The sequence below is a fragment of the Odocoileus virginianus genome, unplaced genomic scaffold, assembly GCF_023699985.2.
Source record: "Odocoileus virginianus isolate 20LAN1187 ecotype Illinois unplaced genomic scaffold, Ovbor_1.2 Unplaced_Contig_11, whole genome shotgun sequence".
NCBI lineage: Eukaryota > Metazoa > Chordata > Mammalia > Artiodactyla > Cervidae > Odocoileus > Odocoileus virginianus.
Genome location: NW_027224328.1, coordinates 894,407 through 908,747, shown reverse-complemented (window position 1 = coordinate 908,747; position 14,341 = coordinate 894,407). Strand labels below are relative to the sequence as shown.

Here is a 14,341-nt window from a genome sequence, read left to right as displayed (position 1 = left end):
TGTGTGCGTGCTCAGCTGCTTTAGTTGTGTCCAACACTTTGTGACTCTATGGACTATGCCCCGCCAGGTTCCTCTGTCCATGAGATTCTCTAGACACGAATACTAGAGTGGGTTGCCATGCTCTCCAGGGGATCTTCCCAACCCATGAATCAAACTCACATCTCCTGCGTCACAGGTGGACTCTTTACCCACTGAGCCACCTGGGAAGCCCCATGCTAAGGACTTAGCATATTGATTTGTTGTAAACATTAAATGGGCTCCCCAGGTGGCTCAGTGGTAAAGAATCTGCCTGCTTAAAACAGGAGATGAAAGAGATACGGGTTCGATCCCTGGGTCAGAAAGATCCCCTGGAAAAGGAAATGGCAACCCATGGGTAATCCCATGGATGGAGGAGCCTGGCAGGGTTGCAGTCCATGGGGTTGTAAAGAGTCAGACGCGACTAAGCAACTAAACAACAACAAACATTAAACATCAAATAAACGGAGTGCGTAGTGTTGGGCAGAGAGTAGACCCCCTTACGATAAACACTGGGCTGGGGACTTCCCTGGTGGTCCAGTGGTTAAGTATCTGTCTTCCAATGGGGTGGACGTAAGTTTGATCCCTGCTTGGGTAACTAAGATTTCACATACCCTGGGGCAACTAAGCCTGTGCAGAGCGACTACTGAGCCTGTGCTACAGCAAAAATCAAGCCCAGCCAAAATAAACAAATAATTACTTTTTTAAAATAGCAAAGTTATTTTTAAAAGAAAAAAAAAAAAGGCACTGGGCTGTTTAGGAATCCCCACCAGAGCAAATGGCTTTGCTTCAGACTTAGGGAGTTAGTAAAATGCTCAGAGACCTTCTAGTCCAATGGTCCTTAAACTTCAACAAGTATTTGAATCACTCAGAGGGCTACTTAAAATACAAATGCTGGCCCACAGCCCCCAGAGTTCCTCTGACTAGGTCTGGGGGTGAGAGCTGGAATTAGCATTTCAAACAAGTTCTCAGGTGGTGCCAGTACTGCTGAACCTGGGGACCGCACTTTGAGAACCATGTCCTAGTACATATTCTCATTTTACAGACGTGGAAGCTCAGGCTCAGGCTGGCTAAGAATATTGACCAAGGTCACCCCTTAGCCAGGCCAGAGACCTAAAGAACCAAACCCAGGGCCAGCACTCTCTTGATTCTGTGCAATCAGAGGTCAAGTTCTTCTCAGGGACTCCAGGCCCCTGGGCAGGGCCGCACCTTCATAGCTGTGTGAAGGAGCCGTCCCACGTTGTCGTAGCAGCCAGTGGAGAGCTGGTTTCCTGCCATCCACTCAAGCGCATCCTGGATGTTCTTGTCATCAATGAAGATGAATTGCCGAGCCTGGCCAAAGCATTTGGTGACAAAGGCTGTCAGCCTACATGGGTACAGAGGGAAATCGACATTGAGGCAGATTTCTAGGTGAGGGTTCAATGTGTTAAGTCGCTTCAGTCGTGTCCGACTCTTTGCCACCCCATGGACTATAGCCCACCAGGCTCCACTGTCTGTGGGATTCTCCAGGCAAGAATACTGGAGTGAGTTGCCATTTCCTCCTCCAGGGTGTGCGATAGTTCCACAGTTTGTTCTGGTGTGTGGTTCCAGAAGAGTTGAAGAAACATCATGCCATAGGAAGCCTGGAAAAGGGAGGCCTTACTTGGCCTTCATGGGGACAAGAACTGGTAGGTGCAAGGTCAGGGAGAAGGGTAAGGGGTTTGACCATACACAAGGCTGAAATAAATAGTATTAAAGTGGTAGAGGAGGACTGCCCTGGTGGCACAGCAAATAAGAATCCGCCTGCCAATGCAGGGACACGGGTTCCATCCCTGGTCCAGGAAGATTCCACATGCCACAGTGCAACTAAGGGCCCACGTACCACAACTGCTGAGCCCACACCTAGAGCCTGTGCTTCACAAGAGAAACCCACACACCACAACAAGAGAAACCCCACACACCAAAACTAGAGAAAGCCCACAGAGCAACAAAAACCCAACACAGCCATAAATTTAAAAAAAAAAATTATTTTAAAAATCTGTTTTAAGTGGTAGAGGATAGAAAGCAAGAATGGGGTGAAGGGGAGGGTAGAGGAATAATTCCAGAGGGTTCTGGAATTATGCTCTGGGGAGCAGAACTCACTGGGAATTGGGCAACATTACCATGTGTTTCCATTTCCATCTTGCTCCCCAAAGGCGCTGTAGGAGCCGTTACTGTGTTTGTACATCAGTTCCCTCTGGTACCCTGGGAAGCCAGATGTGGTTTTAGAGGACAGCGACAACTTCAAAAAACACTCCCATGGCTTGCAAGGATGAGGGATATTTCAGACACAGAACTTCTCTGTGTCTTAATAACCCAACCATAGGCCCCAAAGCAAGTGTCCAAGAAGAAAGGGTAAGCCAACTCACCCAGCTTCAGGAAGCCCACCGCTCGAGACCAGATTTCCTCCGTCAGCAGCTCTGTCTTCTCCAGGTACTGAAGGACGTAAATGATAGGTGCGAAGAAGACCATGTTCTGCTCCCCACAGCCGGTTGGCATCTGCACCAGCTTGTCCAGGTTCTGCAGGGCTGTGCCCATGATGTCTCCTGGGGTCCAAAAGGAGAGAGAGAGAAGGTGGTGGGAGAAGCAGGAACCCTGAAGAGTTGTCATTCAATGAATACGGTGTGCTAAGTCACTTCAGTCGGGTCTGACTCTTTGAGAACCCATGGACTGTAGCCCACCAGGCTCCTCTGTTCATGGGATTTTTCCAGGCAAGAATACTGGAGTGGGTTGCCATGCCCTCCTCTAGGGGATCTTCCCTACCCAGGGATGAACCCACATCTCTTATGTCTCCTGCACTGGCAGGCAGGTTCTTTACCACTAGCACCACTTGAGGAGCACCCCAGCGAACACATATTATTTACCATTTTGTGAGTCCTTACTCTGTGACCCCAGGGACAACAGTCTCCACCTCAAAGAGCCCATAGTCAGTGGGGCAAGCAATTACAATACACTGCAATTCTTTTGTTTTGGCTTTTTTTTTTTTCCTTTCTTTTTTTTTCGCTATGCTTTGGTTGTGGCATGTGGGCTTAGTTGCCCAGAGACATGTGGGATTTTAGTTCCCTGACCAGGGATTGAACCCACATTCCCTGATAGCTCAGTTGGTAAAGAATCCATCTGCAATGCAGGAGACCCCAGTTCGATTCCTGGGTCAGGAAGATCCCCCTGGAGAAGGGATAGGCTACCCACTCCAGTATTCTTGGGCTTTCCTTGTGGCTCAGCTGGTAAAGAATCTGCCTGCAATGCAGGAGACCTGGGTTCAATTCCTGGGTTGGGAAGATACCCCTGGAGAAGGGAAAGGCTACCCACTCCAGTATTCTGGCCTGACTGTATAGTCCATGGGGTCACACATGACTGAGCAACTTTCACTTCCACGTTTCACTTTCCCTGCATTGAAGGTGGATTCTTACCCACTGGACCACCAGGGAAGTCCCACAATTCTTTTTTTTTTTTTACTTATTTATTTACTTACTTATTTTATTTATTTAAGTATTTATTATTTATTTACTTATTTATTTACTTATTTATTTGTCTGCTCTGGGTCTCAGTTGCAGCATTCAGGATCTTTAGTTGCAGCATGTGAACTTTTAGTTACAGCATATGGGATCTAGTTCCCTGACCAGAGACCAAACTTGGGCCCCCTACATGGGGACCTCTGAGTCTCGGCTGTTGGACCAACAGGGAAGTCCCTACATCACTATTCTAATTTATTATAAGCAATTATAACATAGTACTATAATATTAGGTATGTACAAGGTACTGGAATACACAGACAGGTACATAGGCCACCTGAAGGAGTGCAAGGCTTTAAAACGCTGATGAGAGATGTAACAAAACCTGCCTCCATTGCATATAACTACATCACCCTTCGAATCACCACATCTCACTCAGACACACACATCCTCCTGGCACGCTTTTCCACATTAAATTTCCTGACCCCTCCATATACTTCACAAGCCATGAAGCCTGATGTAAGTGATTCATGAACATGTTCATTTTAGTCACTGAGCTCAATTCGAATGTATAAATATGTCCTGAATGTCAACTGCAAGAACTGCTCTAAGTACAAAAATGAAAAAGACATGGCCCTTGGGACTTCCCTGGTGGTCCAATGGTTAAGAATCAGCCTGCCATTGAAACATATATATTACCATAAGTAAAATAGAGAGCTAGTGGGAAGTTGATTTATAACACAGGGAGCTCAAGCAGGTGCTCTGATAATCTAGAGTGGTAGGATGGGGTAGGAGGTGGGAGGGAGGTTTAAGAGGGAGGGGACATATGTATAGTTATGACTGATTCACATTGTTGTATGGCAGAAACCAACACAACGTTGTAAAGCAATTATCCTCCAATTAAAAAAAAAAAAAAAAAAGAATCCACCTCCCAACGTAGGGAATTGATCCCCCTGATCTGGGAAGATTCCACATGCCATGGGGCAACTAAGCCCATGCACCACAACTACTGAAGCCCAGGCACCCTAGAGCCCATGTTCCGCAACAAGAGAAGCCACCACACTGAGAAGCCTGTGCACTACAGCTAGAGAGTAAGAGAAAGCTCGAGCAGGAAGGAGGACCCAGGGCAGCCAAAAAATAAACAATAAAAAATTTTAAGTAAATAAATAGACACGGCCCTTATCCTCAAGGAGACCTCGATGCAGTGTGGAAGACACAGAAAGATAGTGAGTTATAATTCAGGAAGGTGAGTGCTATACTAGAATCAAACACAGACAAAATGGACATTTTAACCTGGAAGGGATCTGGGTAGGGGGTAAGAGTAAAGAAAGAATAACACACACAGCCTCCTACTATGTGCTAGATACTGTGCTGGGAACTTTATATTATATTATACTGAATCTTTATATCAATCCTGAGAGGTAGGTTATTATCCCTGTCCTACAGAAGAGAAAAGAGGGACCAAAATCATTCACTAACTTATCCAAAGTCACATGGCTAGTAAATGGCATAACCAAGATCCTAAATCAATTTGATACCATTTTACAGTGTTCAAGCTCATGTTTTCCTACTTGCTCCCTCTCCTTGCCCAAAGAAGCGGCAATATCCTTTTAAACATGGTTGAATCTTTCCAAAATTATATTCAAATGGATAAAGTTCTTAATTTTAAATGGTTACCACAAACATTTTGTCTCCCCTCTACCCAATTTATAGACCTAAACCTAAATACATATAAAACTTAATGAACTTTAACTTCCTCTTGCCCAGTCTCTTTTCTGTTTTTTGTCTTTGTTTCTCTATTTTTTGGGTCCTGGCTTGTGGCATGTGGGATCTTAGTTCCCTGGCCAGGGATCAAACCCAGGCCCCCTGCAGTGGATGCATGTTGTCTTAACCACTGGACCACTGCGGAAGTCCCTCATTTCTGTTTTTAACCAGGTATATGTCTATATAATCCCATCCATATTGCATAGGCTGTGTGTGCCCAGTTTGTAAAATAAGCTCTTCTTCCTTTGTCTCTTTTAGTCTACCACACCTTCCTTCACGTAGGTCCATAGGCTTCATCTCACACCACACCTTGATAGCTTCTGGCCCCACTTTTTCCTTTTTGAGCCAAGAATCTCTGGTTGCTTACCCAGAACAGTGACATAAGCCTTGGCTGAATCAGGAACAACATCCTCAGGGACCTCCAGGGAGATGGATTCTGAAGCCACTTTTCCTGTGAGGGGCAGAGAAAGGGTAAAATACTATAAAGGTGGAAATAGTGGGGCTTCTCGAGCCCAAACCATAGAAAAAACTTGCCATCACCCAGGGTTTTCTGTAACCACTGCTTTCTGTGGGTTGGAGGTAGATTTTTTTTTATTACTATTCATAGCGGTCTTTGCTAAAAATAAATTCCAGCCAGCACCATACTGTGCTGTACGATTTCTCTTCTTTTCCTGCCTCTCTGCCAGTTGGTTCCCCTGGGAATGGCACCCCTAGACTCTCCTATTTTTTCTTGTCCTGTAGATTCCTCCTTTTGCCTAAGAAAATCTGTTGCTAAGGGAATTCTCACATCAACCCCTGTCTATGTTCACCCACCTTTTGGGCACAGCAGTGAGCTGTGTGTCTTCTCCACAAGGACTCCTTCCGGCTGACAGGAAAAGAGGCAAGGATGGGTTAGAACAACCAGATGAGTATCAGGGCAGGTGGCCCAGGAGGGATAGGAAAGGGAAGGGAAATGGGAAGAAGAGGCCCTGCTTGTGCCCTGAGGGCTTCGCTCACAACTGGAGAGAGTAGAGCTTCTCTTTGACATTCAGAAGTACTCCTTTTCAACCCAGGGAGGGGCCTCTCAATAAGACTCTTTCTGGGCTAAAGCTAAAGACAAGTTTGGGACACTTCTAGGAGACAGGATGGACAATGGAATTCAAGGTGACATGACACAGCTAATGCTGACATCAGGGATTTTCATAGGAGAGAAAAATATTCATTGTCTCCAAAGTACCAGGTATCAGAGGGGTGGGAGGGAGAATAGGAGGGAGGGAATATATGTATACATACAGCTGATTCCTGTTGCCTTACAGCAGAAACTAACACAACGTTATAAAGCAATTATACTCCATTTTTTTAAAAAAAGATAACATTCCTTCTTAATCTTATAAGGGGTCACAGGACCCACTATGATGACCCTTATATCCAGATTATGTAAATTTTCAATAATGTATCATTTGATATATAGTCTTCTGTCTCAAAGAAAACTCATGCAACTGTGCCTTGACTTCCAAAGTGCGGGACAGTTCTCGGGGCTTTCTGAGAAGCTCTTCCCAGGGTATAATTCTCAAATCTGGCTTGAATAAAATTTTCCATTTCTTTCTTTAAAAAAAAAAAGGACAGGTGCTGTACTAGACACTTTCATAGGCCATTGGTATGGGTTTAGCAAGTATTTAAGAGCAGAAATGGCTCAGGGAAGGATAAAGGTGAGCTACTTAATGGCAGCTGGACTTAGAATACTGCAACAGACTCACTGATGCGGTCAGACACACACTGAACATCCTTCCCTTGGTAGCTGCCTTTGCCTCCGAAGCTAGACCTCCAGAAAACTCACCTTGACCAGAACTGGTTTGATGAGCGTGTCACTCCCACCCTTTGGGGGAACAAATGCCTTCTGGCCCCCACAGAGTTCATTGCTGTCCAGAATCTTTGTGCTGATAGTGAAGTTTACATGGCCTGCGAAGAAAAGGGGGGAAAGGAAGATATTGGCCACATCAGCACAGGTACCAATGAGGTCTCTTCCCCACTAGACTGTTGCTTCTTAAACTTGATGCATGCAAGCCGCCTGAGGCTCTGGTTTGTTACAATAAGAGCTTTTCCTCAGTGGATCTGGGGTGGGGCCCACAGTCTGCAGTTCCAACAAGCTTCCAGGAGTCACTGATGCTGGTCTAGTGTGGTAGGTGGTCTCAAAGGGGCCCTGACAATGCCTGTATCCTGATATTTACATTGCTGTGTCATCTAGTCCCCTTGCTTGTGGGCTAGATTTAGTGATTTGCTTCTAAAGAAGAGGATAGAGCAGAAGCACTGAGATGTCACTTCTGAGATTGATTTAAAAAAGACTGCAGGGACTTCCTTGACTATCCAGTGGTTGTGAATCCACCTTCCAGTGCAGGAGATGTGGGCTCGATCCCTGGTTGGAGAACTCAGTTCCCACATGCTGCAGAGCAACTTAGTCCGCAAGCTGCAATGAAGATCCAGCACAGCCAAAAAAAGACTGCAGCTCTGTCTTGGGTTCCCTCTTCCCATTGAGACACTCACTGTGGAGGAAGCCAGTTGTCATGTCAGGAGGCAGTCTGGTGGGAAGAGTCATGGGTTAGGAAACAGAGGGAGGCACCAGCCAATACCTGAGGCCGAGAACTGCAGCCTTCAGTCTAACAGCCCACGAGGATCAGAGGCTCTGGAATGACCGTAGACGTAAGTTCTCTCCTGGGCAAATCTTTGGAGGAGAACACAGCCCTGACTGAACTTCATGAGAGGCACTGAGCAAGAGGCACCCAGCTAAACCATACCAATCACTGACTTACAGAAACTGTGATAATAAATGTTCTTGGAGGCTGATAAATTTTAGGGTACTTTGTTAAGCAGCAGTAGATCACTAATTCATCCAAATATTACAGTTTGAGCTGCAAGGATTTAATCTTAGAGCAAATGACATCTGAAAGGATTATTGTGATGATTGTGTGTGTGGGTGCGGGTGTGCATGTGCCCACATGTGCACTCGACCAGTCAACTCTTTAGGATCCCATGGACTATAGTCCACCAGACTCCTCTGTCCATGGAATTTTTCAGGCAAGAATACTAGAGTGGGTTGCCATTTCCTTCTCCAGGGGATCTTCCCAACCCAGGGATTGAACCTGTGTCTCTTGTGTCTCCTGCACTGGCAGGCAGATTCTTTACCACTGCACCATGAGGAAAGCCCATATTGTGATGATTAAATGAGTTAATTCATGTAACACAGTTAGGATAATGCCTGGCCCATAGTTAGTGTCTGACTAGTAACATGAAACTATATCCCTTGTCCTGCCATAAATATTTTTTTTTAAATATTTATTTGGTTGCACTGGATCTTAGTTGCTGCACCTGGGACCTTTGGTCTTCTTCATTGTGACAGGTAGGACACACAGGATATTTTTTTAGTTGTGGTCATGTGAACTCTTAGCTGCAGCATGTGGGATCTAGTTCCCGGACCAGGGATTGAACTTGGTCACTGGGAGTGTGGAGCCTTACCCACTGGACCACCAGGGAAGTCCTTGGTGTACATTTTAAAAGCTCACCCTTTCACACTTGAAATAGTCTGATGTGGATAATTTGGAGTCACCTATCAAAGAATATTTGCTCATTTATTTATAACCTAGACTTAGAGGGTGAAAAATAGAGGCAAATATACAGAAGAGGAAGGAGAAAAGAAAGCAAATGTAGTAGAGGAAAGGATAGCATTCCTAACCTCTATGCTCTCCTTGCCTACTGGCCACGTCCGGCTCTTACCCAGTTTGACAGCCGTGATGTTCCAGTGATAGGATTTTGCTTCGTCAGCACACAGACAGGTGGAGGCCTGAGGGTCTGTCTGCGATTCTACCCGGTAGTCCTCTGACTTAGCCAGGTTAGTCTGAACCTGAAGAGGATATTTGAAAGATAAAGGATGTGAGTAGGACTTCCCTGGTGGTCCAGCAGTTAAGAATCCACCTGCCAATGCAGCAGATACAGGTTCGATCGCTAGTCTGGGGAGATCCCACGTGCTGAGGGGCCACTAAGCTCACGTACCACAGACCTGTGCTCTAGAGCCCGGGGGCCACACCAGCTGAGCCCGCGTGCTGCTACTAAAACCCACGTGGAGCCTGTGCTCCGAAACGAGAGGCCACCACAATGAGCAGCTCGCGCACCACCATGAAGAGTAGCCCCCACTCGCTGCAACTAGAGAAAGCCTCCCAGAGAGAGCCCAAGTGGGAACAAAGACCCCGCACAGCCACAATAAATCAATTAACTAAAATACATTTTAAAAAATAATAAAGGATATGAGTAAAGCAGACAGTGCACAGAAGGTCAGGAAGACAGGAGGGCCAAGACACTGATGTCTCATCTTTTTCTCTGGGGAGATGCGTATGCCTCCAGTGTAGGGGCTTGATACCTGCTTCCTGCATCCCCAGCTCTTACCCTGATGCACTTCTTCAGGTAATTGAAGATGGTGGCAGTCAGACGGAAGGATTCACCGCGAACCACTGAGTACGGGAGCGTCAGATCAACAAAGAACGGCTTGAAGGCAGTCACTCCAACGGTGGGTGAGAGGCCGAAACCCTTGGACTGGGAGGTGCAAAAAGTCATGGCCTTCCACGTGGTGATGGTGTCAGGAATCGTGATGTGGACAGACTCCTCCCCCGAGTAGCTGTGAGGACGCAAGAATTCAGCTATAAATTCGCCTGCAGAAGTGACTATTTTGTTGCTCTTGTGCATGAGGGTGGGGGGAAAGCAACTGGACTGGAGGCCTAAGTGAATCTCAGAGTGTGAGTCTTCAAGTGAGGCTGCACAAGTATGGGAAAAGCGTGTGTCTGAGGATTGGGGGAGGCAGTATGTGTGTAAACATATCTGTAAGACAGCCCAGTGCCCTCCGCATCTGTGAGAATACGCATCGTTATGGTTTGTCAGAACAAGCAGGAAAGGAGTGAGCACAAACTAAACTAACATCAAGATGTGCCTTTCTGTTGGTGCAGCCCTGCCCTGTCTGCACTGCACAAATGTGAAGTTGTGTGGATTTGTTTTGAATGATTGCATACAATTGTTTAAGAATCCAGGGAAAGAAAAACGTTCTCATATTTCCATTAAACCTTCTTGGCTTGAGACTTCTGTGTATTCTTGCCACCTCTTCTTAATCTCTTCTGCTTCTGTTAGGTCCTTACTGTTTCTGTCCTTTATCATGCCCATCTTTGCATGAAATGTTCCCTTGATATCTCCAATTTTCTTGAAGAGATCTCTAGTCTTTCCCATTCTATTGCTTTCCTCCATTTCTTTGCATTGTTCACTTAAGAAGGCTTTCTTATCTTTCCTTGCTATTTTCTGAATTGAGACTTAGGTTCATTAGAAATTATCTGAGTCTGGGATTTCCCTGGTGGTTCAGTGGCTAAGAGTCTAGCTCGCAATGAAGGTGGTCTGGGTTTGATTCCTGGTCAGGGAACTAGATCCCACATGTTGCAACTAAAGATCCCACATGCCACAACTAAGATCCAGTACGGTCAAATTAATTAATTTTTAAAAATTATCTGAGTCTGGGTTCTCTCCTGACTCCACACTGTATATATAATCTTGTTATACCTTTGAGGTGTCACTTACCCAACAGGAAACAGATCCCACAGCCAAGTCTCTGGGAAGTACTGGCGAACCTGAGAATCTTCTGGCTGAACTAATGGAGCTGGCTTGAAAGCCATTGGACGAATATCACGTGCTGCTAAGGAGATCAGGAATAAGGGGAAAAGCAGAAGACTTATGTCATGCAATAAGTCAAAGTAGAGGGACTGCTAGCAAGACATTCATAGGGAAGCAGAGAACATGCAAGTCACAGATGAGGAGGAAGGACCGCTGAGGAACTGACTGGTCACAAGGCTATTGGGAAAAGTGACAAGTGGGGACGTTTGGCCAGAGAACGAATAGATAAGAACTTCAGGCTTCAAAAGCCTTTCCCATAGAAAGAGAGTGGAATCCTTGGGGAAACTGCCTGCATCTATAACCCGCAATCCATTATCACCCTGGCTAGAGGCTCAGGGCAAGAAGAGGAGGCAAAGAGGGAGCTCTCAGATTTCCGTGATGCTAAATATTTCAGTGAATCAGAGGCAGCTTACCTTCAGACATCGTAAAGCTGTGTTCTAAATTCCGGTGACTGCAATCTATTGGCCTCTTGATTTTGGCATTGGACAGTATTTTCAGGCCCACGTTCTGATAGGCACCAAAGGGACCAGAGAATGACATGTTAGAGGGGGTCCTCTCCCTTACTACAAGGGCTACTGCCTAGAAATTTCACCCTCAAAGGGTTGAACCAACACATTCTTTGCCTATTAATTGTGAGACCCATACTCAGCCACCAAGACTGGTTCACTTCTATTCCAGTCAGCATGAAAGTCTCTCAGTGAAACTTATTTCATTGTATTTATATACATATATATGTATGTATTATGCATATGTATACACACATATGCATACTTTTTGCAGAATGATCATCACAATAAATTTAGTTAACATCCATCACCATATATAATTACAAAAAATTATTTTCTTGTGATGAGGACTTTTAAGATCTATTCTCTTAGCAGCTTTCAAGTATGCCACACAGTGTCAGGGGCTCAGAGGTAAAGAATCCACCTGCAATGCAGGAGCCTCGGTTTGATCCCTGGGTCAGGAAGATACTCTGGAGAAGGAAATGGCAACCCACTTTAGCATTCTTGCCTGGGAAATCCCATGACAGAAGAGCCTGGCGGGCTATAGTCCATGGGGTCGTAAAAGAGTTGGACATGACTGAGCGACTAAATAACTGTTGTTTTTAAATTCCACATATAAGTGAGATCATACAATGTTTGTCTTTCTCCATCTGACTTATTTCACTTAGCATAATGCCCTCAAGGTCCATCCAGGTTGTTGCAAGTGACAAGATTTCATTCTTTTTTTTTTTTTTGGCTAAATAGTAGTATTCCACTTCATTGTTTGATATGTTTAATACTTCTTCTGAATATTAGTCACTGTATCCTTATTATTTGATTTGAAATGAATTTTCTGAGGGCAGAGACCATATCAGCTGGATCAATTCAATAAAAATATATTGAGTGGATCAGACTCAAAAATATACTGAAGGATAAAGTATTAGAGAGAACACAAAGGATGAACAAGACCTGCTTCCTGATCTCAGAGACCCAACGGCCAGACATGGGCTAAAGCATTCCAAACCTTTGCTAATAAAATAAATGCAAAATCTTCCATAATAGTAGGAGACTTCTGGTCTACCTTTCTTTGTGTGTGTGTGTGTGTGTGTGTGTGTGTGTGTGTGTGTGTGTGTTTTCCTTCTCTATGGATCCCATGGAAGTCAATGTTTGCAGACCCCAGAGAGAGGATAGGTGTATAGCCTCACATGTGGGAAACTTCTTCAAGCATAAGAACCAAGAGAGGCTCCTTGACCACCAGGAGTTTCTTTCAAGATTTTGCCCCTGTCAGTGCCCACCTGAGCCCACATGCTTTTGTCGACATGGACTTTCCTTTCCCCCTCCCACCACCATTGTTTCTATGAGAACAGAATGGGTAAGAACATCCACCTGGAAAAGACTGAAAAGGTCTGTTTCTTCAGAGAGCCAAGGCCTCCACATGACAAAAGCCTTGTTCCAACGCTCCTCAGGCACTGGCTCAATGAGGGGCTGTGGAAAGTTCCATCGGTCAAACCCTGGACACTCATCATATTCAGCCACCTGATAGGGGTAGTGACTGTACCAGAATGGGAACATCCCATAGACCTGAGAAAAGACAGAAAAGGAAATTAATCTTTTTTTCTTAAGTAAATGAAATATTGACACAGTGAAATCACTTCTCTCAGATTCTGTGGGCACAGTTTACTGTCCTTGTATTCTTTGTCCTCATTACTCCAGAATTTCTTCCATCCTAAACCCCTTCCTCTAGTTCATCTTTTCTCATAATCTGATCCTTATCTCCTATTTCATCTTTCCTGATCCCTATGATCATATTAACCACGCCTTTCTCATATCGTGTTTTTCAGGGGCTAGGGCATGCCAAGCAGCTTGCAGGATCTTAGCTCCCTGACCAGGGATTGAACCTGGGACCTAGCAGTGAAAGCCCTGAGTCCTAAACACTAGATTTCCAGGAATTTCCCATATCATCATTTCTACCTTCATGTCCACACCAGCTTTGCCTCCACCTTGTGTGATGCACTGTTTCCCTGAGACTCTCTTTCCTGCTGCCTGGAATCCATCTCTTATCCTGATGCAACCTATCTTCTCTGTCGACCCCCTCTTGCCATGTCAGCAGGCCACTCACCGAACTATTGCTTAGTTCGCTCTCTGGTCTAAGCAGCAAGACACTCTCATCCACGGCCCGGACTGCACACAGGGACCCAGGGGCTGCCCGCAGTTGTAGGTCCACATCTGCTCCTGGAAGCTGCTGGGAAGGTGAGAAGCCAAGGGAAACCTGGGGAAGAGAAAAGAACAACATAGGGATCAGATCAGGCTGGAGAGGAGGAGAAACAGCCATCAGCCATATGCCCTAAGTACGGTCCCTAGCCCACTCCTTCACTTTTTTTTTCAGAGTCGCTTTGTCATTTTTTTTTTTTTTGATGTGGATCATTTTTAAAGTCTTTATTGAATTTGTTACAATATTGCTTCTGTTTAATGTTTTGGTTTTTTGGCTATGAAGAATGTGGGATCTTAACTCCTTGACCAGGGATTGAACCCAAACCCCCAGCATTGGAAGATGAGGTCTCAACCGCTGGACTGCCAGGGAATTCCCCCCAAGTCCTTCACTTTTATACTGATTATTCTTTGTAAAGTCTTGCCCTTTAGAAGCAGTGTTTTGTGATACAGTTGGAAAAAGTAAGCAGCATGGTAGAATAATACAGAAAGTTTAAAAGATGGAAAGTAGAAAGAGAATTTATGGAATAGGGCTACAGAACATGTGACTTCCCAGCATGACCTTTTAAAAGAAGAAGGAGAGACAGTTCAACAAACCATGCTAAAGATACAGAACATGACATCCAGCTTCAACATTATCCCCTGCCTTCCCCAGTGGCCCTGCCTTATCTCCCTCCACCCTCAGGATACACAAGCTCTCTCTCTTGTCCCAGACCTTCCTTC

The 14,341-nt window shown here is 45.3% G+C and overlaps 1 protein-coding gene and 1 long non-coding RNA gene across 2 annotated transcripts in view; one reads left to right on the top strand and one right to left on the bottom strand.

Moving 5' to 3' along the window:
- Positions 1 to 14,341, bottom strand: part of A2ML1 (alpha-2-macroglobulin like 1) — a 46,226-nt gene that overhangs the window by 12,620 nt on the left and 19,265 nt on the right. Inside the window, exons 15-26 of the mRNA XM_020901014.2 lie at positions 13,530 to 13,679; positions 12,797 to 12,991; positions 11,339 to 11,432; positions 10,833 to 10,944; positions 9,663 to 9,891; positions 8,997 to 9,123; positions 7,066 to 7,187; positions 6,063 to 6,114; positions 5,617 to 5,700; positions 2,403 to 2,579; positions 2,157 to 2,238; positions 1,225 to 1,381 (exon numbers count right to left, since the gene is read on the bottom strand). Of these exons, the coding sequence (XP_020756673.2) occupies positions 1,225 to 1,381; positions 2,157 to 2,238; positions 2,403 to 2,579; positions 5,617 to 5,700; positions 6,063 to 6,114; positions 7,066 to 7,187; positions 8,997 to 9,123; positions 9,663 to 9,891; positions 10,833 to 10,944; positions 11,339 to 11,432; positions 12,797 to 12,991; positions 13,530 to 13,679 (1,581 nt within the window). The remainder of the gene's footprint in view (positions 1 to 1,224; positions 1,382 to 2,156; positions 2,239 to 2,402; positions 2,580 to 5,616; positions 5,701 to 6,062; positions 6,115 to 7,065; positions 7,188 to 8,996; positions 9,124 to 9,662; positions 9,892 to 10,832; positions 10,945 to 11,338; positions 11,433 to 12,796; positions 12,992 to 13,529; positions 13,680 to 14,341) is intronic.
- Positions 1 to 14,341, top strand: part of LOC139033956 (uncharacterized) — a 50,882-nt gene that overhangs the window by 32,001 nt on the left and 4,540 nt on the right. Inside the window, exon 2 of the long non-coding RNA XR_011486429.1 lies at positions 9,681 to 9,783. This is a non-coding gene — a long non-coding RNA (uncharacterized lncRNA). The remainder of the gene's footprint in view (positions 1 to 9,680; positions 9,784 to 14,341) is intronic.